The sequence below is a fragment of the Ictidomys tridecemlineatus genome, chromosome 1, assembly GCF_052094955.1.
Source record: "Ictidomys tridecemlineatus isolate mIctTri1 chromosome 1, mIctTri1.hap1, whole genome shotgun sequence".
In the NCBI taxonomy this organism is placed as follows: Eukaryota; Metazoa; Chordata; class Mammalia; order Rodentia; family Sciuridae; genus Ictidomys; species Ictidomys tridecemlineatus.
In genome coordinates this window covers 150832693-150858893 of record NC_135477.1, presented here as the reverse complement: position 1 = coordinate 150858893, position 26201 = coordinate 150832693, and the positions used below count along the sequence as shown (strand labels likewise).

The following is a 26201-nucleotide window of genomic DNA, read 5'->3' as shown; positions in this document are numbered from 1 at the left end:
ATGAGAGTCTTCTGGGAAACATAGGGCTCACCATATAATGTAAGCATCAGGCCGTGTTACAGTGTAAAGAACTTTTCATCTGGCACGAATGAGACTGGGGAAGGTGGCTTGTGTATTTCTTGTTTTTAAGATCACTATGACCTATGGCCAGCTTTTACAAATAGGATAAAACAGAATCTTCTATGAGGATACCTAAATGTCTTTAGAAATGTGTAACCTTCAGTTCTTAAACTTTGTTATTATTTACAATTTCCTCCTTATCATTTTCTTTCTTTCTTTCTTTTTTTTTTTGGCACTAGGGATTGAACTCCGGGGCATCTCAGCCACTGAGCCACATCCCCAGCCCCATTTTGTATTTTTACTAAACATAGGGTCTCATTGAGTTGCTTGTCACCACACTTTTTTGCTGAGGCTGGCTTTGAACTTGAGATCCTTCTGCCCCAACCTCCCAGCCACTGGGATTGCAGGCATACACCACCGTACCCCCGGCTCTCCTTATCATTTTCTATCTTTTTTTTTTCCCCTAGAATTCTGGGGTAGTAGGGACAGAGAGTTGTTGTTTAGTGTAGAATTTCAGTTTTATAAGATGAAAGTTAAACAGAAAGAAAATAGTGATGCTTGCACAAAACCATGTATGTATTTAGTATCACTAACTATATAAACGGCTAGAATGATAAATTTTGTATATTTAAACACAATTTAAAAATTAGAGCTGGACATCATGGCACTCACCTGTAATCCTAGCTACTCAAGAAGTAGCAGGAAGATTACAAGGGTGAGGCCAGCCTGAACAACTTTTAGTAAGACTCTATCTCAAGTTTTTTAAAAAGTTTTAAAATGGGCTATAGATACAGCTCTGTGGTAGACAGCCTGCCTACTGTGAAATCCTAGGTTCAATTTCCCATACCACAATTAAGAAGAAGGGACTGGCAATTTAAAACTGTTCCCTAATGGCAATTTAAAAATATTCCATGGCCAGAGTTGTAGCTCAATGGTAGAATGCTTTCCTAGCATGCGTGAGGCACCAGGTTCGATCCCTAGCATGACATAAAAAAAAATAAACCAATAAAATTAAGGCACTGTGTCCATCTACAACTAAAAATACACATTTTTTAAATAAATACAATAAAAATATTCCATAATGTGTTTATGCCATAATATATTGTACGCACTACTCTACTATAATACAATCAGGTTGTTTTCTATATCTAGTCATTTTTAAAATGCTACAAATGGGCTGCGGTTGTAGCTGGTAAAATGCTTGCCTCACACATGTTCCATCCTCAGAACCACATAAAAATAAGTAAATAAAATAAAGGTATGTGTCCATCTACAACTTTAAAAAAATGCTACAATATTTTTTTAAATCTTCAAAGATCATTCATTAAGATAAAATGCTCTACACCCTCCCTCATACACACAGTGATAGTTATGTGCACGAGTGTGTGCGCGCGTGCACACACACACACACACAAAGTTCTTAAACCTTAAGCAATTAAGAAAAAAGAAACTACCAGATATCAAAGAAAACCCTCTAATGTGAAGGACTAAAATTTGAAAAAATAAGTTGAAGGAAAAAATAGCTTCAATAGTTATTAATATCCTCAGCCAAATAAGATATTATTATATCTATGAGACAAGTTTAGGATATCATTAATGGGGGAAAAAACATCAGGAAACAATAAGGAACTGTTAAAATTAAAACTAGAAGTAGAATTTTAAAAACCACTGTATGTATTGAAAGATAAAAACTGAGGATATATACTGTGTTTCATAAATGAACTTATAGCCAACAGCACTATAACTCATGTCTGAATGAAGTTTTTACTTAACACACCTTTTCTCCATAAAGTACATCACAGTTTCTTGCACTTTAGGAACATTTGACAGCATTACACTTAAGGATTATTTCAAATAGTGAAATCATCAAGAAAAAACATGAAAATGCAAAAAATGTGGCCCTAAATAGACTGCAAAAAGAACACATTGATAGTCTTAAGAACTAAAACAGAGAGTACAGCATCACTGCTCAGCCTCACCTGGGGAATGTGCACATCAGACAACTCAAAAAATCTTTGCTTAAGCGTGTTCCCTAATGATCACAAGAACCAAAAGTACTAATTTTAGGTTTCTAAATAAATTTTAGCAAATAGGCAAATTTGCAAATGCTGAATTTACAAATAATAAGGATCAACTGTACATATAAACCTATCTTTATGAAATTACTTACATCCAAACTTTCTATCTATATCTATGTATACATGTCAGAAATAATCACCTAACTAATGTCTATTAAGTTATTTCTAAGGTAATGGATTTTGCATGGTATTCTTTTTTACTTTCTTCTTTGTGCTATATTAATTTATTGGTAATGGGTACTAGGGATGAACTCAGGACATCATGCAGGCTTCTACCACTGAACTACATCTCTGGCCCTTTTTTAACTTTAGTTTGAGACAGGGTCTCACTAAGTTGTTCAGGTTGGCCTCAAACTTGCAATCCTCCTTGCCTCAGCCTCCCAAGCAGCTGGGATTACAGATGTGTGTCACCATGTCCAGTCTTTTTTTTTTTTTTTAATATTTATTATTTAGTTATCGGCGGGTACAACATCTTTGTATGTGGTGCTGAGGATCGAACCCGGGCCGCACGCATGCCAGGAGAGCGTGCTACCGCTTGAGCCATATCCCCAGCCCAACCATGTCCAGTCTTAATAAATTTTTTAAAATTGAAGCTATATCATTTTTATTAAGAATAAATATTATATCAATATTATATTTTTCTGTAACATGTTCATCTCAGAGCTTTAAAAAAGTTCAATAGTTCTTTCTTTTTTCATTTTCATAAAATACACATTTATATGCTAGTATTCAAAGATATGATATCGCTAGTCATAACAGTAAACTATAGAATAATGAGAATATAACCACTGACTCTGAAAAACATTATTTTGCTATATTAGGCTCCTAAAAGAAAAACTGACATTAATTAATCCTTATTGTCAAAAATGTCATTATTTGATTAACATTATTTTTGCACAGTTGTACTTATTTTGAATCTAGGTTTATCAACCCTAACACTATTGACATTTTGGGAAAGGCAATTTTTTTGGTGTGGAGACTACCTTTGTATTGTGGGATGGCTAGTATAATGCCTGGCTTCTTCCCACTAGAGGCCAGTAGCACGCCATCCCTCTAAGTTGTGGCAACCAAAAATATCTCTAGATTGCCACATTTCAAGTGGGGGGGCAAAACAGTGAATACAACTGTTTTAAATAAGTTACTTAAATCCAGATGGATTATAATAGACTCTTTTAAAAATTCTACTTGAGGGCAGGGGTTGTGGCTCAATGGTAGAGCGCTCGCCTAGCATGTGTGAGGTCCTGGGTTCGATGCTCAACAAAACATATAAATAAATAAAATAAAGATATTGTGCCCAGCTAAAAAATAAATATTTTTTTAAAATTCTACTTGAATAAAACATCTCAGATATAGGATCCAATGAATAAACCAGCTGACTCTAATTGAGTATCAATGAGGGGACATAAAATTCAGACCAGCAACCAAAATATGTAAGTATAAACCCTCTGTTTCAGTTAAGTTTGCATCACTGTAACCAAAATACCTGACAAAAACAATTTAGAGGAGGGAAAATTTATTTGATGATAACAGTTTCATTGGTCTCAAATTCAAAATAAAAAATAAAAGCTCAGTGGTAAAGAGGTCCTGGTTGTTAAATCCTCAGTACAAAATATATATATGTATTAAAAAATATATATACACACACACACACATGAATATATTCATAGCCACATTAGTCACAATAACCCAAAAGTAGAAACAACACCAATATCCATCAAATCATGAAAGGATAAACAAAATGTGGTACAGAAATGTAATGAAATATTATTTGGCAATGAGGGAATGAAATACTGACACATACTAAAACATGGATGAAACTGAAAACATTATGCTAGGTGAAAAAAATCAATTACAAAAGACCTCATATGATTCCATTTATATGCAAGGTCTAGAATAGCAAATTCATAAACAAATAATCTATAGGAAGTAGACTGGAGTTGTCTAGGGATAGGAAAGATGAAGGGTTTTGTATGACTGGCAAGGATACAAGGTTTCTTTCTTGGAAGATAAAAATTCTAGAATTAGATTGTGGTAACAGTAGCATAACACTGTTAATATACTTCAAAACACTGTATGCTTTAAATGGGTGAATTATATATGAATTATATCTCAATAAAGGAGTTAACCCAAAATAGAGAAATGAAGACATTTTCAGACAAAGAGAATTTTTTGCTAACAGGACTATACTACAGTAAGTGTGCAAGGAAGCTCTTGTGGCAGAAAGACTCTGACACAGGAAAGAAACCTAGATGTAAATGAGGAAATAAACAGTTCTTAAAAGGGCATAAATAAATGGAGCTAGGGTCATAGCTCATAGAGCACTTGCCTTGCATGCATGAGGACCTGGGTTAGATCATCAGCACCACATAAAAATAAATAAATAAATAAATAAAATTTGTATCCATCTACAACTAAAAGAAAATTTTTTTTTAAAAAAGGGCATAAATAAAGCAAAGTATAGAATTTCTAATTGTTTATTTTCATTGTTATAAAAGACAATCAACTATCAAAAGTAAAACAGTATCAACAGCTTATATGTTTATAAAAGGAAAATGTATAGCATAACAAAGGGGGATAGAAAGGAACTGGGTATATTCTATTGAAAAGTCTTTATACTACATGTGAAGATATATAACATTTTTTAAAGGTAACTAAGTAAATACATGTGCTATAAACCCTAGGGCAACCACTTGATATTTTTTAAAAGATATAAATAATTAGCCAATAGCAGTGATGGCACATGCCTATAATCCCAGTGGCTTGGGAGGCTGAGGGAGGAGGATTCAAAGTTCAAAGCCAGCCTCAGCAATGGTGAGACACTAAGCAACTCAGTGAGACTCTGTCTTCTAAATAAAATACAAAACAGGGCTGGAGATGTGGCTCAGTGGTCAAGTGCCTCTTAGTTCAATCCCCAGTACCACCCAAAAAAATCGGCCAATAGCAGAAATAAAATGAAATCAAAATAATATTCAACAAGTACAAAAGTGGGCAGAAAAAAAAGTGAAACAAAAAAACAATATAAATAAACATCTTTCAAAAGGGTAAATTTTAATCCAACCACATCAATGTAATTATATTAAATGTAAATGGCCTAAACTCAAAAAACAAAAGAGATTATTTCACTGTATAAAAGAAAAACAGCATAATCTAATTAATAAAAAAAAAAGATAAAACATACTTTGACTGTAAAGATATAAAATTTACCAAGCAGATAACTACCAACAGTATACTAATGGTGACAAAACCTAAACCATCAACTACTAAATAATGCCTAACTGTTGGGGGATAAGTGGAGAAACTTTGGATGGGGCAAAGTGGGGGGAGGGTACAAGGGATAAGATGGTGGAATGAGATGGACATCATTACCCTAGGTACATGTATGATTGCACAATGGTGTGAAAAATTCTGCTCCCATTGTGTACAATGAATCAAAGAGCTTTCTACTGTCAAGTATAATTGATAAGAACTAATAAAAAATAAAGTAACTATTGAGGCTAGGGATATAGCTCAGTTGGTAGAGTGCTTGCCTCACTTCTACAAGGTCCTGGGTTCAATCTCCAGCAACACACACACACACAAAAAGTAACTATTGGCTGGGCACAGTGGCACAGGCCTGTAATCCCAGTGGCTCGGGAGGCTGAGGCAAAAGGATCCAAAGTTCAAAAACAGCCTCAGCAATGGCAAGGCATTAAGAACTCTCTGAGACCCTGTCTCTAAATAAAATACAAAACAGGGCTAGGGATGTGGCAGTGGTTGAGTGCCCCTAAGTTCAATCCCTGGTACCACCCCCCACAAAAAAGTAACTATTACTAATAATTCTCAAGACTGAAAATAACTTGAGTACATTAAATAGATCTAACTATAAAGATGAATGTATTTAGAGATAAGGAAATGATTAAATGATTTCATAACTGAGTGACATTCAAACTTCCAACTAACCGTTCTAATGGAAAAAATAGCAACAGGTACCATTAATTATTTGAGGGTTACTACTAACTGAATCTCTAAATAACTGTTACTATTTAGATAATAACTAAATTGATGAAGAAACTGGAAAACTGAAAGTAGTGACTTGCCTAATATCTACATAGTAAGAAATAAATCAAGGATTTAAATCCACATGGGCCTAGCCCTGAACATCACATTTTTTATTTCAGCATTCTCCCTCTAACAAGATAATTGCATAAATTATAGATAATTGTATAAGCAATTTCTAAAATTAATAAATCCAGACTAAATAGGAAGCATAAGTATCTTTTTTTAAACAATTCTCTTTTCCTAATGAAAACAACGAGGAAAAAAAAATAAAACTAGTACCAATTCAACCCCAAAATGAAAACATACGTGCAATTTTTCTTTTGGCCAAACACTTTGCTCTATTTGACTGTTTTATCTTCGTTTTCTGCAATCCATTCTCCTCCTTTGGTTCCTGTTGCAAAACAAGAAATATGATCAGGGTGGCTAAAATTAAAAGTAGAAATTTCTCTGTCTCCTGTACATCTCTTCATGGCTAAAAAAGGAATCTGAAGAATCAGTGACTGTTAAAAATGTGCATATAAGACATCAGAAGAAGTTTCTTTTGCAGTACAAAAAGGGAAACACATAATATCTGAAACCAATAAAACCATAAAAATAAAAATGTATAATATGGTGACATTATTATCTGTCACATACATAGTTAGGTAAAGATCAACCAATTTCCAAAATTACCAGTAGGCATCTACCCAAGATCAGAGAAACTTAATTCAAAGCTTAAAAACTAATAATGTTTAAATCCACTTCATACTAATTTATTTTAAATCACTCTTTAGCTACTGGGTAAGTAAAACAAAAGAAAAAGAAGGTAAATAAATTCTGTAGAACTAAAACAGAACCAAATACACCTACTTCACTCCACCTAGCAGTTAACCAAGAGGCACTGAGGACCAAAAAATGAAAGACAAATAATAATGAGCCAAGAAAAATCAGCTTAAAAAAATATAGACAAAGATGATTTTGTGTGTATGTGTGTGTGTGTGTGTGTGTGTGTTTTTCCATATATGTAAAATTGGGATCTCTGAAGATGAAAACAAACAATAGAACAAACTAATACTAAAACTATAATCGAATAAATCGTTTCAAGGAAATGGAGGGCAGAAGAGTAAGATCAGGAATCTACACTTTGAAAGTACACACCATTCTCTTGGAAAGTTGACCTGAATAATCAATTCCCAGACATGTACTGGGTAAATCCTAAAGATAAAGAAAAAAGACAAAAAGATATAATCACCAAACTGGGGTTGTGGCTCAGCGGTAGAGCACTTGTCTGGCATGTGTGAGGCCCTGAATTTAAATCTCAGCACCACATATAAATAAATAAGATAAAGGTCCATCGCAACTAAAGAAAAAATCATTCTTAAAAAAAGGAAAATTAAATGAACATACCTAGTGTAGTATGCAACAATACAAAAAAGGCAATTATTTTAAAGAAACACAAGAAATATTTTTAAACAAAGAATTTTTTCCATGTTTTTACTGGTGCATTATAATTGCACATAAAGGTGGGATTTGTTGTTACATGCATACAATATAACAATATGATTTGGCCAATATCACTTCCCTGCACTTCCTAAACAAAGGATTTTGTACCTAGCCAAAAACTCTTTCAGTTATCAAGACTGGAAAAACAACATCAAACATGCGAAAACTTGGGAAATGCTATCTTCATAAGTCCTTCTTGACAAACCTAACAAAGAATGAGCATCATTCAATCAAAAAATGATTACAGAAGCACTAGCAAAAGAATCAACAATAAATATATTTAATTTTAGATATAAGACTAAAACAAAAGTAGGGATAAAATATAAGAAAATATGTAAATATCTTTTCATAATGTAGAAATGATACAATTAATTAATGAAAGATAGAAACAAATAATAAAATAAGTGCACTGACTACTGAATAGTCCATAAGTGTAAATCAAAGAACACCATTTAAAATTGACAAACCATGTAAAACAGAAGATTAAATAAGAAAAAAGAGGCCAGGCATGGCAGCACACACCTGTAACCCAGAGACTTGGGAGGCAGAGACAAGAGGTTTGTAAGTTCCAACTTAGCCTCAACAACTTAGTGAGACCCTGTCTTAAAATAAAAACTAAAAATGGGTAGGGACACAGCTCAGGAAACCAAAGAACAGGATAAGACAGAGGACAGAAGACAGGTGACAGGAGAAAGGAGAAGGAAAAAGAAGGAAGAAGGGAAGGAGAAAGGGAGAGACAAGGGAATAAGGGCTAGGAATACACCTCAGTGACAAAGCTCTAGCACGTGTGTGGTCCTGGGTTTAATTCCCACACTGCAAAAAAAAAGGGAATAACAGGAATTATGACATATAAAGATGTTAGAATAAAAAATATATACTTTCCTAAATAACAAAAGATATGCCAAAAAATAGCCCAAAAACCCCACAAAGAATATAGAAAAAGAAATACAGTAAATATAACAGACTCTAACAAGATGCAACTCAAGATTATATACAAGAGATTCAGCAGTGATAAACTGATCCAAAATGTCTGACATGAAAAGGTCTAGAAGATAAGGGTAAATTATCTAAATTTGAATCACTCCACATACCCTCCAGAAAAATCACAAGACCTACAAAGACCACAAACAATATCAAACATCAAGAAAGAAATGCAGGTTAAAAAGAAAGAAAAAAATGCAGGTAACAAATTTCATCAGCACTCCCACCACTACTGCAAATCTGTGGGTACAAAGAACAGATAAAAAAGACTTAAAAGAGAGTCCATGAAAAATAATTACAATAGAGTAAAGAACCATAGACAAAAATCAACTTTTTTAAAAAATGTAAAAGCCAGTCATGGTAGCATATGCACATAATCACAGCTAAGAGTGGCAGAGGCAGAAGGATTCCAAGTTTGAAGCCAGCTTGGGCAACACAGTAAGACCCTGCCTCAAAAAAACAAAAACAAAAAAAATCACCCTTAATGGGCTGGGGTTGTGGCTCAGAGGTACAGTGCTCGCCTAACATGCAAGAGGCACTGGGTTCGATCCTCAGCACCTCATAAATATAAAATAAATATATAGTATCCATCTTTAATTAAAAAATAAATTTCAAAAAAATCACCCTTAAAATTAAAAAGTCCAGGGCTGGGGTTGTAGCTCCATGGTAGAGCACTTGCCTTGCATGCATGAGGCCCTGGATTCGATCCTCAATACCACATAAAACTAAATAAGTAAAAATAAAGATATTGTGTCCATCTACAACTAAAAAAAATATTAAAAAAAATTAAAAAGTCTTAGCTTGGCATGGTGGCAATGCCATAATCCCAAAGACTCCAGAGGTTGAAGCAGGAGGATCCCAAGATCAAGGCCAGCCTGAGCAACTTGGCAAGGCCCTAAGCAACTTGATGGGACCCTCTCTCAAAATAAAAAAATAACTAAAAAAAGGGCTGAAGATATGGCTCAGTAGTTAAGTGCCCCTGTGTTCAATCATTGGTACCAAAAATACAATAAAATTTTAGAAAGTGCAAAATTAAGATCAAACATTGAACACAGGTTCAACATTTGGTACTTCATACCAACAGCTACATTAAAAGTCCAGGGCTGGGGATATGGCTCAAGTAGTAGCAAGCTTGCCTGGCATGCATGAGGCACTGGGTTTGATTCTCAGCACCACATAAAATAAATAAATAAATAAAGATACTGTGTCCACCTAAATATTATTATTTCTCTTATTCTTCCTTCAGATTCACTGAAGGAAGAATAAGAGAAATAAAGACAAATGATCCTGAAGGAGAGGGGAAAAAAGCACACACACACAAATGAGTTAATCTCTCCCTCAATATCACACCTATATCAACACCATCATTCATGAAAGAAACTGACTTCACTGAAGAAAAGGAAACTCTCTATTTCTTCTATCCATTAACTGATAAGAATAAATTCTAAACTATGAGACAAAACATAATGCAAATCAAAAATTTTCAGGTTATCAACATTCTCCCCTAAATACCAATCCAGAAAATATCCATACATGTTAAGAAGACATTCAAAGAAACTTTTGAAGATTAAGAAAAAACTATACCCAGGTATGTTGGTGCATGCCTATATTTCCAGCTACTTAGGAAGTTAAGGCAGGAGGATTGCAAGATCAAGGGGAGCCTGGAAAACTTAGCACGACCACATCTCAAAAAAATAAAATAAAAAAGACTCAGGGTATAGCTCAGTGACACAGCACTTGCTTTGCATATCCAAGGCCTTGGATTTAATCCTTAGCACTGCCAAAATAGAAAATCAGAAATTTAAAAACCAGAAGTGTAGCTCAATGGTAGAGCACTTTGCCCAGAAATTCAAAATCTAAGATAAAAAACAGATAAAAGAGGAACAAATGAAAGTTGATCAAACTTTGAAAACAGATAAAACCACCTCAAAAACAAAAAATAAGTTACTGGGTTCCCAAGAAGTTAGGTTTAAGTAAAATCTAATAAGGTATATTTAAAAAGTATAAGAAAATAAAAAAATTAAAAGTAATAACTTCCAGGATATATTATTCAGAGAAAAGGACAAAATATAAACAGGAAATATACTATATTTCACATAAAGAAGGGAAATTAAAGATACGTACATAGCTTATTTTTGTGTTAAAGTAACAGTGGAGGAATAAAAACAAACTAGTAAAGCTGGTCAACAATAACAGTGAGAGTTGTATGTAAGAATACTCATATAAGTACATAGCAAAATAAAGGATACATATAATCCAGCATGGTAGCACACACCTGTAATCCCACCTACTTGAGAGTCTAAGGCAAGAGGATCACAACATTCAGGCCAGTCTGGGGAACCCTGTCTCAAAATTCAAAAGGGTTGAGGCTGTATGTAGCTATTGGTAGAGTGCCTAGCACTCTATCTCAAAAAGGGGAGGAGATAAACACACACATCTACATCTGTATATATACATACAATAGTTCCTTGAGTTATTTTGAGGTTTTGGTTTTTGTGGTGTTGTTTTTGAGGGATATTTTGTTTTGGTTTTGGTACTGGGTACCAAACCTCTACCTCTGTGCTACATCCTCAGCCCTTTTTTAAATTTTATATTGAGAAAGGATCTCACTAAGTTGCAAAAAAAAAAAAAAAAAAAAAAAAGATTGCTAAGCAGTACCGAGAAGGAGCAACACTGAGGGGTCTCTTAAAGTTTGTGATCTTAAATAAATGTGATCACAGTGAGCACAGTTACATGTTTTGTTTTTTCCTTGCCACATTCAGCAAAAAGGGGCACTTAATAGGTGGAGGGATAGGTTTAAACAAGGTAGGGTTTTGCCAGGAAATATAATACAAAGAGGTTGAGAGAATATTCAAGATATTCAAGGGAACTGTTAATATAAAAATTGTGCTATCTATATTAGATAAGGAGGAAAAGTGGGGACATGAAATGGTAGAAGAAAATGAAAAGGTGACAAAGTCAGCTGATTAGACATCTTACTAGGGCTAAAGGATTACTGGAGTTAGGGTATTATAAGGAGTAAGTTGGAAAAGATAGGTGACACTGATTACAGAATGAACATCTGAAATTGAGATCTGGAAAATAGCATGTTTATTATTATGACAGGCTCAATAAGGATTCCTTATCAGAACCAGGGAACACAGAAAATGAAGTGACTGTTTCCTTAATTTTGACAAGGAGAGTCGATAGCTGGTACAGCTCTACATGCAGAAGACAGAAGTTGGTTAAAAACATGCAGTGAGCCAGGTGCAGTGGCACACGCCTGTAATCCCAGCAGCTCAGGAGGCTGAGGCAGGAGAATCCAAAGTTCAAAGCCAGCCTCAGCAATAGCAAGGCACTAAGCAAGACCCTATCTCTTAAGAAAATACAAAACAGGTCTGGGGTGTGGTTCAATGATAGAGGGCCAGAGTTCAATCCCTAGTACAAAAACAAAAACAAACAAACAAAAAAACTCATACAGTTGATGCCTTAGGGCATTAGATCTACTTCTTTTTCAGAATCCCACTTGAGAAAGGCTGAGGTGCTATGACCTATTAGGATAGATACCCAAGAGGTCAAGGAACTGAGAGGCCAGAGCATCAGAAGGGTCATATCTTGATTTGAACCAACAAAAACCGCAGCTTTATATGATTCAGCCTAATATGTAAACATTGAAATCATCAAGAATGATGGCAAAGAGTAGTGAAGAGAAAGATGGTTAAGTGATACTTAGAGTTTTCAATGAACTGAGAAGTGTTAGAGGTGGGGAATGGTCAGGAAGATTGCAGATTACTGCTTCAGGCTGAGGTAGGAGGAATAACACTATGGTATGTGCTTCAAAGTAGGTTTTTCTAGTATTCTAGAAGCAATAGTGAAGGACAAGGGCTGGGGATGTGGCTCAAGCGGTAGCTTGCTTGCCTGGCATGTGCGGGGCACTGGGTTCGATCCTCAGCACCACATAAAAATAAGAAAAAAAATAAAGATGTTGTGTCCACTAAAAACTAAAAATAAATATTAAAAAATCCCCTCTCTCTCTCCCTCCCTCCCCACCCCCTAAAAAAAATAGTGAAGCACAAGAAGAATGTGTATTCCACCTCCAGGTCCACTACTACTATGGAAGAAGTAACAGCCAATAGTTGAGAAGGTGCAAGGAGAACCAGGACAGCTATCTTTCAGTGAGAACAAAAAGATGAGAAAACTTTCACCAAGGAGGTTGAGAACAGTGAATTTTCTGATCACTAACAAATTCCAAGGGAACCGAGTTATTTCAAGGGTAGAGGGGGAGATTAAGATGAATTATAAAAGCAACACTGAGGGGGTCTCCCAGAACACAGATTAGAGTCATATGGGGATGAGACTTCAGGTGACAAAGGCATGCCAGTGGAAGCTTGGATTTCTTGTGGTACCCAAGGTAAACAGATTTTTAAGGCATGATAGAATTATTTATGATCATCTCTTAAAGGAAAAATACCATATAATGGGACTTTCTATACAGTAGAATACAGTAACCACTAGAGTTATTAAGTAGTTGAAATGTGGCTCGTGTGGCATCCTAAAAAAAAAAAAAAGTGAAGAGAGTATCAGTCAGCTGTAGGACAATTTTAGGTGACCTAATATGTAGTAATTACACTTCCTAAAGGAGGAGAGGGACAGAAATTTTTTAAAAATCGATTAAGAGAAAATAACTGAGAACATTCATAACTTGATGAAAACTATAAACACTCATATCTAAGAAGTTCTATAAACCAAAAGCACAAGAAACATCATGATAAATTTAATTAAAAGTACATAATCAAGTTACTTTAAACCAGTGATAAAAGAAAAAAATCTTAAAACTGGCAGGGGACGCAAATTTACAGAGAGGAAAAATAGGAATGAAGTCAGATATTTTGTTTGAAACAATAAGCCAAGAAGAAAATGGAACAAAGTCTTTTAAAGTACTGGAAAAATAAAGTTGTCAACCATAATTTCTATATCTGGTATAACCTTCCAAAGTTAAATCTACTAAATGTAGTAAGAATTATGGATTGGATCCTAGAATAGAAAAAGAACATTAGTGGAAAAACTGCTAGAATCCAAATGAAGACTACAGTAACATCAATGATAATGTCTTAGTTATGATAAATGTACTGTGGATATAGAAGATATTAACATTAGCAGACAGAAAGCATTCAATACAAAGGCCAAAAAAATGGGGAACAGAAAAAGAAATATGGAACAAACAAACAAACAAAAAATAACAAGATGATAAATGAAATCCTAACCATATCAATAATCACATTAACTAAACTGCCTAAATACCTAAGTAAAGATATTGATAGAGATATTAGGTAGAGATTGTCAGACTGGAAAATAAAGCAAGATTCAACTATCTATGCTCCCTACAGGAAGTACACTTGTAAAGACAAATAGGAAAAGACAGGACTAATCAAAGAAAGCTTAATAGTCACAATATAACACAAATAACAACAAGGAAAGCAAACACAAACTCAAGGCCAATACTAAAAGAAAGCCATCCAGTAAAGAAAGAAAAATGTCTGCAGGATTCTAGAGTGTGTAACTATTAATATAACCTGTAATATAAAGAACATTTGAGAAGTTTCTAACAGTTTTCTTTTGAAATAAACTGCTAAAAGTTCTAAAATCTTACAGGCATAAATTTTGATCTTGAAAGCTTTAGAGGGAGAAAATCTCCTTATCTTTACAGCTACATTATATAATAAATGGGATAATCCATTTAGAAAATGTTGAATTGTTTTTTCTAAACATTATAAATGTAGCTGTGTACTTTTTTTTCTTTGCAGTGCTGGGGATGCAACCCAGAGCTCTGTGTATGTAAAGGAAAGTTCTTTACCACTGAGCTACATGCCTAGTCCTGGAGCATATTTTCAATTAGTGTGATTATGGTAATGTGTAATTCATAGTAGAAAAAAGTTACATTTTTGTAAATGCTAAATCTTTTATAAACCTTTCTTCTTTCCCAAATACTATAGTTTCCATGCACAGCTTTTACAAATTCAATTTACAGAATGTCTTTACAATGATGTTTGGTAGAAGTTCAGGAATATCACTTTTATGTAAATACGACTCCCTCCTTTTATCAAGTAATTTTAATTTCCTAGTCCACATAATACTACATCATTCTGTGTCTCTGTTAACAATGTGTAGTCTACATAACTTTTTTGTATCACAAGTGGACATACAACTAAAGCTGAACCAACAATTCTAAAAAGTACAAAACCACTGCTAATTTTTTACTTTTGTCCCTGGGAATCCAGTAAAATCAGATGACTTGCCTAAAGAGAATAAAATAAGTTAGAGATAGATGAATTTGGCTTTAGGATTATTAATCTTTTTGAAATCCACTAAGAGCATATATAAGGACTAGTAGATTAAAATTTAAAACTACATGATTAAGGCTTATAGTTAAGAAATGTCTCAAATTTCTCATTATATATGTAATAGTTTTTTTTAATTTTTTTGTAGTTGTTGATAGATAGATGCCTTTTATTCATTTATTTTTATGTGGTGCTGAGGATTGAATCCAGTGCCTCACACATGCAGGCAAGTGCTCTACCACTGAGCTACAGCCCCAGCCATGTAGTAGTATTTTAATTGTTAAAAAAAAAAAATCGATCCGTGATACTTATATAGTGAAATATAGTTGTCATTTAGTACTATGATTTGGATCTTAAATGTCCCCTAATAACCTATGTGTTAAAAGATTGGTCCTGGGGCAGGGAGGGCGGGGGGCACTATTGGAAGGTAATGAAATACTTAAGAGGTGGGGCATATTAGAAGTATAGGTCAATGGAGTTGTGCCCTTAAAAGAAGTAAACAGTTTTGTTCTACAATGTGCTCCTGCCATTATGTGTTGCCTTGCCAGAGGCCCAAAACAATAGAGCCAATCCATCATGGACTAGAACCTCCAAAGTTATGATCCCAAAAAAACAATTTCTCTTTATAAGTTGATTATCTCATATATTTGTTATCCTGGCTGCTGCTTAACAAACACACTTGATATAAGCTGATTCAAAGAACCAAGCCCCTCCCCACAAATCTCTATGGATATAAAATGGCATAGCATTTGCACATAACCTAAACATCTTTCCATATACTTATAAAACGTCTCTAGATTATTTACCTAATATAATGTATATGCCATATAAATAGTTTAATCATACTGCATTGTTTAGAGAATAATGATAAGGGAAAAAAATATCTGTACATGTTTAGACGAGAAAGAAACTTCTACATTTCAAGTCACAGATGGTGAGCCCCCTGGATATGAAGGGAGAGTTGTATAATAATATTACACAAGGAAACCAACCTATTTGGAAACATGGCTGTAGTAGAAAAAAATATTTTTTTCAAATATTTATTCTTAAGTTTTAAATGGACACAATATCTTTATTTTACATTTATGTGGTGCTGAGGATCGAACCCAGTACCTCGTGGATGTTAGGTGAGCACTCTACCACTGAGCCACAACCCCAGCCCCAAGAAGAAAATTTTATTCTTGTTTCTCTGTCAAATAAATGACAAGACTGCAAAAGGTGGAAATATTCATTGTTTTAAGGAAGATGACAATAAAAAATTATACTAGTGACTAGTACTTTGATAGTCTGTATATTAACATACATGAACTAAATTACTAAACTAAATTAGGGTGAATCAATGTTAACTGAAAATACTGAGTAAAAATGGCATTTCTAAGATACCATTTTGAATATGAGGTCATCTTGGAAGCTTTCAACAGTTAAAAGATACTTCACATGTATTGATATGAAATACGGGAAAATGGCAATACAAAATAATTACAACTTTAGGTATATGGTTTATAATAAATTAAAGAAGAAAAAAAAGAACATATGGTAACTTGCTTTCTCCACTACCCCAAGTACTGGGAATTAAATCCAGGGCCTCAGAACTACAAGTGCTCTACCATTGAGCTAAACCCCAGCCATTTTTATGTTTTGAGACAGGATCTTGCTGAATTTCACACGCCAGCATTGAATTTACAATCCTTGTGTCTCAGCCTCCTGAGTAGCTGGGATTATAGGCATGTGCCACCACACGAGGTATAACATGGATTTTAAAATCAGAATTTAGCACAGATAACTATTTTCTTTATTTTGCGGGGGGGGGGGGAATTGAACTATTTTCATCTAAAGGAGAAGAGTCTTAATTATTTCAATAATTAGATTTTTTCTGCTTCTAAGAAGACTTCCAATGAAATTAGGATCCACTATTTTGAGAGAATTCTATTATATTATGCAAACATTGTCACTGAGTTTGGTACTTAATAGAATTTTAAATTGGACAAATTTATTCTATTCTAGTTAAGTCATAAATTTTTCTATTAAAGAATAAAGAAAACTGGAGTAGCTTCAGTAATACTAGAAAAACTAGATGTCAAGGCTGGGGGTACAGCACAGTGACAGAGCACTTGACTACTATGTATGAGGTCTTAGGTTCAATCTCCAGCTCACAAACAAAAAAGTAGATGTCAGAACTAAGATTATACCAGTGCTGAAGAAGGTCATTTCAGCTGAGCACGGTGGCGTATGCCTGCAAGCCCAGAGGCTCAGAAGGCTGAGGTAGGAAGGTCACAGTTCAAAATCAGCCTCAGCAACTTAGCAAGGCCCCAAGAAACTTAGCAAGACTCTGTCTCAAAATAAACAATAAAAAGGTTTGGGGATGTGGCTCAGTGGTTAAGTGCTCCTGGGTTCAATCAAAATAAAAGAAAAAAGGTCATTACGTAATGATAAAGGGGGGTCAATTAATCAAAAGATAATCTTAAACATTTACACATCTAATGGTAAAACTTCAAAATATATGAAGCAAACACTAATAGAACTAAAAAGAGAAATAGATAAATCTACAATTACAGTCAAAGACTTTAAAAGCCCTGCAAATAGGCAGAAAACCAGTAAGGATACAGTAGACTGAACAACATTAACATCCAGTTTCCCTGACTGACATTTATAGAAAGTGGTGTCTAATAATGCTACCTCATATGCACGTTTTTAATAATTTTTTTGTGTTTTGTAGTTGTAGATGGACAGAATGTCTTTATTTGTTATGTGGTGCTAAGGATAAAACTCAGTGCCTCAACACATGCTAGGCAAGTGCTCTGCCACTGAGCCACGCCCCAGCCCCCCTCATGTGTACATTTTTATCAATTACACAAAGAATATTTACCAAGATAAATGATATTCTGGGCCATAAGACAAGTTTCAATTGATTTTAAAAGGATTCAAATCATACAAAATACATATGACAAACTAAATTAGAAATCAGTAACAAAAACATCTGTAGAGGGCTGGGGATGTGGCTCAAGTGGTAGCATGCTTGCCTGGCATGCATGCGACCCAGGTTCGATCCTCAGCACCACATACAAAGATATTGTGTCCACCGAAAACTAAAAAATAAATATTTTTTTAAAAATCTAGAAAATTATCAAATATTTGGAAACTAAATAGCATGCTTCTAAATAACTCATGGCTTGAAGAAGAAATCTAAAAGGAAATTAGAGGGCTGGGAGAGCTATCCCTAATACTTGCCTAGTGCGCAAAAGATCCTGTTTGCTCTCCAGCACTAAAAAAAGGAAGGAGAGGGTCCAGGGTTTTGACTCAGTGGTAGAGGACTTGTCTAGCATATGTGAGGAACTGAGTTCAATCCCCAGCACACATAAAAATAAAGATATATAACAACAACAAAAAAAAAAAAGCAAGGAGAGGGAAATGAAAAGTGCTCATAGTAGTACTAAACACCCATATTAGGCCTCCAATCACTGCTCTTAGCTTCTACCTTAAGAAACTAAGTGCAGTGGCACATAATTATAATCCCAGAGACTTGGAAGGTAAGGAGGATGCTCACAAGTTTGAGGCTAGCCTCAGCAATTTAATAAGAGGGAGACCATGTCTCAAAATAAAAAATAAAAAGGGCTGAGGAGGGAGCTCAGCGTTAAAAATGTCCTTAGGTTCAATCTCCAGCATGGCAAAAGAAAAAAGAAAGAAAAAGAAACAAACTAGAATCAAAAGAGAAAATTTACCCCAAAGAAATTTAAAAAAATAAGACAAAATGTACATAAGTGAAACAAAGTAAAAAAAAATTATATATATATAGAGAGGGGGGGGGAGGGAGAGAAAACTAGTTAAAGCAAAGTGCTAATAAGACTAATCAGTATAAAAAAAGAAATTAGGAAGAAAGAGGTGGTATCACTAGTTTTCAAAATGGTTTAGAAAGAAGAAATTCAATAAAGTAGTTGAAATGGATGAACTCCTTGAAAGACATGAAGCATCTCAAGAAAAGATAAACTGAATAACCTTTATTTTTAATGAAATTGAAACTAGATAATATCCTTTCCAAAGACAACACTTCAAGCCCAGATGGTTTAATTGGTGAATTCTTTTTAAGAAAGTATAATATCAATTCTACTAAGATTCTTCCAGAACCTAGATGAGATATATCCCAACTGATTCTGAGGACAAAATGGCCTCCAAAATGTTTCTGGTTATCAAAACCAAAAACATTATAAGAAAAAGTACAGATCAAGCCAGATCCAGGAGCACAGGCCTATAATTTTAGGTTATTTGGTAAACTGATGCAGGAGGATAGCAAATTCAAGCCAGCCTTGACAATTTTGCAAGGCACTTTCTCAAAATAAAAAAATAAAAAGGTGCAATGGCTCATCCCTATAATTCCAGAAACTGGGGAGGCTGAGGATAGAAGATCGCAAGTTCCAAGACCAGACTCAGCAACTTAGTGAGGCCCTAAGTAAGACCCTGTGACAAAATGAAAATTAAAAAGGGCTGTTGATGTAGCCCTGGGTTCAACCTCCAGTACCAAAAAAAAAAAGCAGGGCTAGTGCTAAGGCTATATAGCTCAGTGACAGTGCCACTGTGTTCAATCCCCAGAGTACTTGAAAAAAAGGAAAAGAAAGCAATCATGAGCTGGAGCTGGAGGTCAGTGGTAGAGCACTTGCCAAGTATGTTTGAAGCACTGGGTTCAATCCTTAGCACCACATAAAACTGAAAACAAACAAAATAAAGGCATTCTGTCCATCTATGATTACAAAAAAAAATTTTAAAGAAAGCAATCATGAATATAAAGACAAAATCCTAAAAAAAATTCACAAATCAAATCCAAAACTACTAAAAAGATAATATATCATAAGTAAGTGGAGTGTGTCTCAAAAACCCTAAACAATGTTTGAATGGTTTAACATTCAATGATTAATGTAGTTCACCATATTAACAGATTGAAAAAGAAAACAAGGAGTTCACCATAATACATGGAGAAAACGCATTTGACAAAACTCAATATCCATTCCTGGTCAAAACTCTCAGTAGTGGTGCATGCCTGAAATCCCAGCAGCTAGGCAGGCTGAGACAGGAGGATCACAAGTTCAAAGCCAGCCTCAGTAAAAGCAAGGCACTAAGTAAACTCAGTGAGACCCTGTCTCTAAATAAAATACAAAATAGGGCTGGGGATGTGGTTCAGTGGCTGAATGCCCTGAGTTCAATTCCTGATACATGCCCTCCACCCTGCGCCCCCACCCCCACAAAAAAATAAGAAAAAAAAAAAAAACTCTCAGCAGGCTGAGCATGGTAGTAGTACATGGCTGTAATCCCAGTGACTCAGTAGGCTAAGGCAGGAGGATCACCAGTTCAAAGACAGCCTCAGAAACTGAGCAAGTCCCTAACCAACTCAGCAAGACCCTGTTACTAAATAAAATATTTTTTACAATGTGATTCTGCAATTTGTATTTGGGGTAAAAATGGGAGTTCATAACCCACTTGAATCAAATGTATGAAAGATGATATGTCATGAGCTTTGTAATTTTTTTGAACAACCAATAAAAAAAAGAACAAAAATAAAATATTTTTTAAAACAACTAGGGATGTGGTTCAGTGGTTAAGCACCCTGGGTTTAATCCCTGGTACAAAAAAAAAAAAAAAAACTCTCAGCAAACTAGGAACAAAAAACTTCTTCAAAATGATAAAGGGCACTGATAGAAAACCTCCTCCATTTTCAATAACTTCATAATTAATAGTGAAAGACTGGTAGGGCACTTAAACCAAAAACAAAAAAAAGAAACTCAGGTTGGAAGGGGCTGGGGTTGTGGCTTAGTGGTAGAGCACTTGCCTAGTATGTGTGAGGCACTGGGTACAATCCTCAGCACACAAAAACATAAATAAACAAAATAAAGGTCCATTGACAACTAAATATGTATACATAAAAAAAACCCAAGTTGGAAAGAAAAAAATAAAGTAGGTCATTAATAAATGACCTGATTATAGAAAATATAATTATAGAAAATATAAAATATAATGGAATCCACAAAAAGAACTCTAAGAACTAATAAGTTTAGAAAGTTTGAAGAATACAAGAATACACAAAAATCAATTGTTTACATATTCTAGCAAGAGGCTAACTAAAAATTTATTAAATAACATTTACAACAGCATCAAAATACATGATCCTAAGGATTAAATTTTACTAAAGATATAAAAGATATGTATTCTAAAAACTAGAAATTATTGCTTAAAGGACTATTTACAAAATCTAAAAATATACAGATAAGAGTCTAATATCACACTGCTTAGATGTCAATTTTCCCCAAATTAATCTAAAAATTCAAAACCACTCCAATCAAAATCCCAATGGGTTTTGTGGGTATAGGCCAGTGGTAGAATGGTTACCTAGCTTGCAAAAGGTTCTGGGTTTGATCCCGGCAAAAAACAGATAAATAAAAATAAAATAAAATCTCCCAAGAGGGCTTTAACAAAATTGACAAACTGTTTCTAAAATTAATATGAAGGCTCACATCTATACAGGAACATAAGTTCAAGTATAGTCTCAAAAATTTGGCAAGACCCTGTCTCAAAATAAAAATAAATAAATCGTGTGTGAGTGTGTGAGTGTGTGTGTGTGTGTGTATAATGGGATGAGGATGTAGCTTAGTAGTTGTATATCCCTGGGTTCAATCTCAATACTGGGGGAAAAAAATTTAATAGGAAATGAAATTAATACAGAAATGCAAAGGATCTAGCATACAAAAAACCCTGAACAAAAAAAAAAAATTAGAAAACTAACACTACTTGGTTTCAAAAATTATTATAAAGCTACAAATAATAAAAGCAGCATGATAATGACATAAAATAGACAAAAGATCAGGGAACATAGTCCAGAATAAACCTACATTCATACACGTGACTGATTTTAACAAAGGTACAAGGGCAATGCAGTGAAGAAAGAACAGGCTTTCCAACATACAGACTGGATACAATATACAAAAACACAAAAATGCTCATGGATCTACACCTTATACCATACATAAAAATTAACTTGTAGTGAATAGCATTATCAAATTTCTAAAAGAAAACACAAGAAAAAATATTTGTGATCTTGGGCTAAACAAAGATTTCTTAGATATACCACCAAAAGCACAATCCATAGAAAAACAAATTGGTAATAACAAAGTCATTTAATTAACAATTTCTGTTCTTCACAATACATTGTCAAGATAACAGAAAGAAATGCCAGCACAGTGATAGATGCCTGTAATCCTAGGAGCTCAGGAGGCTAAGGCAGTAGGATTACAAGTTCAAAACCAGCCTCAGCAACTTAGCAAGGCCCTAAGCAACTTGGCAAGACCCTGTCACTAAATAAAATATTTTTAAAATGACTGGGGAGAGCTGGGGACATAGCTTAGTTGGTAGAGTGCTTACCTTGCATGCACAAGGCCCTGGGTTCAATCCCCAGCACCAACAACAACAAAAAAAAAAACGGCTGGGGATAGGCTAAGTGGTTGAGTGGTCCTGGGTTCAATCCCCAGTACCAAAAGAAAAAAAAGATAATGGAAAGTCAAGCCATAAACTTGGAAAAAGATATTTACCAAGCATATATCTGATAAAGGAGTTGTAAGTAGGACATATAAAGAATTCTCAAAACTCAATAATAAGTAAACAGACAGGACTGAAGATATAGCTCAGTGGTTTAGATGTGATGTAAGACACGAAGGAGAAATGATTGGGTTATACCCTTAAACTAATTAGTGAATTAATCCCTGATGAGATTAACTGAGTGGTAATGGAGAAGAGGGGCACTGAGGTTGTGGCTATGGGGTATATATTTGTATCTGGCAAGTGGAGTCTGTCTCTCTTCCTGATTACCATGTGAGTTGCTTTTCTCTGCCACATTCTTCTACCATGATGTTCAGCCTCACCTCAAGCCCCAAGGAATGGAGGCAGTCTTTCATGGACCAAGACTTCTGAAACTGTGAGCCCCTAAATAAACCTTTCCTCTTCTAAAATTGGTCAGCTCTTTTAATCACAGCAGAGAAAAAGTTGAATAAAACAGCACTTGACTGCCATGTAAAAGGCCCTGGATTAGATTCCCAGCACAAAAAAAAAGAATTTATTAGCCGAGCATGGTAGCACATGCCTGTAATCCCAGTGGCTCAGGAGGCTGAGGCAGAGACATCAGAGTTCAAAGCCAGCCTCAACAACTTAGAGAGGCCCTAAGGAACTCAGCAAGACCTTCTCTCAAAATAAAGGCTGGGGATGTTGCTTAGTGATTAAGTGTCCTTGAATTCAAACACTGGTACCAAAAAAAAAAAAAAAACACAAACAAAATTGTATATTTAAATCTGTAATGTCAATATCTGCAAAAGAATCTGAGAGGGACTGAGTTGAGTGACAGAGCATGTGCTTATTAGCATGTACAAAAGCCTTAATTTAAACTCAGCTTCAAAAAAGAGTTACTAAGCTGAGATAAAACATAGTCTTTGCTTTTTTTTAATATTTATTTTTTAGTTGTAGTTGGACACAATATCTTTATTTTGTTTGTTTATTTTTATGTGATGCTGAGGCTTGAACCTAGGCCCTTGCACTTATGAGGCGAGTACTCTATCTCTGAGTCACAAACCCATCCCCATAGTCACTGCTTCTATAAGTTATTTTTTATATAAGAAATACTAAAACTGTACTTAAGGGTTGGGGATGTGGCTCAAGCGGTAGTGCGCTCGCCTGGCATGTGTGCAGGTTCAATCCTCAGCACCACATACAAAGATGTTGTGTCTGCCGAAAACTAAAAAATATTAAAAAATTTCTCTCTCTCTCTCTTTCTCTCTCTCTCCTTAAAAAAAAAAATTAAAACTGTACTTAAAAGGCTAAGAAAAGAGGGTGTAGGAGGCAGGAAGATGGTGGAATGTGATGGTCATTATCCTAGGTACACATATGACTGCACATATGTTGTGACACTATATCATGTACAAAGAAATTAAAAGATGTGCTGCAATTGTGTACAATGAAACAAAATGCACTCTGCTGTCATATATACCTAATTAAAATAAATAAATAAATTTTAAAATAAAGGCTAAGGAAAAAAATGCCTCTAGGTATATAGTGTGAGCAAATGTTAAAGTAAGACAGACACTGAGATTCCAGAAACTACTCTCTGAAAAAATGGAGAAAAGATGCCACACAGGAATATATCTTTTTCCAGAAGAACAAGACTTGTCCCCTTTTTCTTTTGGATTTACTGTTGTTGTTTTATTTTGTTGTTTTAACACATAAGAATATCAAAAAGGAAAAAACAACTAATAGGTTCTTGTCCACAAAAGTCAGTTAGCTTTATTTCTTGCCAGGCTTAAACTACATCCTGAACGTTTATAACAATATCTGTTATCATTTACCGAAGTATCACTGTAGGAAATTTTACTTATATTATTCCTAATCAACACAATAATCCTGTAGAGTGTTACTACTCTTATAGGTGAGAAAAAAAAGTTCAGAAAGGACAACACAGTAAATGGCAATTCCAACACAATTGGTGAGGTTTATAAAGAGCTTTTCTTTGTTCTCTTAGAAACTTGGGGAGAATAAAACAATAAAAGAATGGACTGACTCAAGTAAAATAACTGCAGAAACAAGTTAGATCAACTGAAGCACTAACGATGTCAGATTTATAGTATCATCTTTACACAAACAAACAAACAAACAAAAAAAAAAACAGACAAGATATCTCCTGACTTATTTTACGCCAAGGACAAGGACGTTTTCTGAAAGACACATTCAAATAAGTAAAATAGCACTTATAAGTAAAACTTAAGGTGGGTATTTTCTTTTTCTTTTTATAAAGTGAGAGAGAGAGAGAGAGAGAGAGAGAGAGAGAGAGAGAGAAAGAATTTTTTTAATATTTATTTTTTAGTTTTCAGCAGACACAACATCTTTGTTTGTATGTGGTGCTGAGGATCGAACCCGGGCCGCACGCATGCCAGGCGAGCGCACTACCGCTTGAGCCACATCTGCAGCCCAAGGTGGGTATTTTCTTGAGAGAGCCTAATTGTAAAGGTCAAGCATTAATGATAGGCATTCAAAATATAGAAATTCTTCCTTCCAGGAAATCATGATCCAGTGATAGAAGTGAAAAAATACAGTAGCAATTTCAAAATGGTATGACAAATAATACCACAGAAGTAGTACAGGTTTTATGGAAGCACAATAGATGGCCAATTGACCTAGTCTTAGAAGATATACAATGAGTCAGGCAGCAAAAATCATGTTAAAATTCAAAATGATTTTGTAGGAACTGCGAAGCCAAAGATTTTTAAGCAAATAAGTGCAAAGATCTACAATCTGAATTCTTAAAAGAAAGTTGAAGCTGGGCCTGTAATCCTAACAGCTTGGGATGCTAAGGCAAGAAGACTGCAAGGTCTAGCCTCAACAACTTAGCTAGCCCCTGAGCAACTCAGCAAAACCCTGTCTCTAAATAAATATAAAAAAGGGCTGGGAGATGTGGCTCAGTGGTTAAATGTCCCTATGTTCAATCCCTGGTACCAAAAAAAAAAAAAAAAGGAAGAAAGAAAGTTACAATAAATTTAATGAAATGTGTGGAGGAAAATCTGAAGGCAGAAAAGCCAGTTTTAGACTCTTTTACAAGAATTCAAATAACATATGGTCAGGAAAAGAGATGGAAATGGAAAAGAACAGACTTTAGAATCATTTAAGAGGTAAAAACTAAATCATGTAGTGACCAGGAATAAAAGATGAAAAGGGTCAAAAAGATGATTCTGAGGTTTATTAGCTTGAGACAAATGAATGGTTCTACTATCAAATAAGACAGAAGATACCAGGAGGGGGAAAAAAGAAATCTGGAAGAAATCACAATGATTCAGTTCATTACTTACTGGATGTGATCTACAGGCAGGTGGAAAACTCCAATAAACAAATGGAAATAGGAACTAAAGGAAAGAAGTTAATATCTACAGAGAAGGTCAATCTTTATGCTTTCCACAATAATAGAAATTTCTATGGTTGTGCTAATACAATAGATACTGGCCTCATGTAGTAGCTTTGTCCCCTTGATTGTGACTAGTACAATATAGGAACTGATTTTTAATTAATTTTAATTAAAATAGCTATAGGCAGTTAATGGCTATTATACTAGATTACATCTAAAGACTTAATTCACATTTATCTCTTTTTTTTTTTTTGCAATTCTAGAGATCAAATCTAAGACTTTGCACCTACTAGTATTATTCTACTATTAAGCTGTATCTCAGGTGCATTC

General features: G+C 34.6%; 1 protein-coding gene across 9 annotated transcripts in view; it reads right to left on the bottom strand.

Annotated features, from left to right (window-relative positions):
* The window catches only part of Uimc1 (ubiquitin interaction motif containing 1), a 116631-nt gene that overhangs the window by 69450 nt on the left and 20980 nt on the right, over positions 1–26201 (bottom strand). For all 9 annotated transcript variants that reach the window (XR_013438744.1, XM_078049464.1, XM_078049470.1 and 6 more), the window contains one exon: positions 6483–6567. Coding sequence is in view for 7 of the 9 variants with exons in the window: in XM_078049464.1 (XP_077905590.1) it covers positions 6483–6567 (85 nt within the window). In the remaining 2 variants the exon portion in view is untranslated. Of the gene's footprint in view, positions 1–6482; positions 6568–26201 lie in introns of those variants that run through there.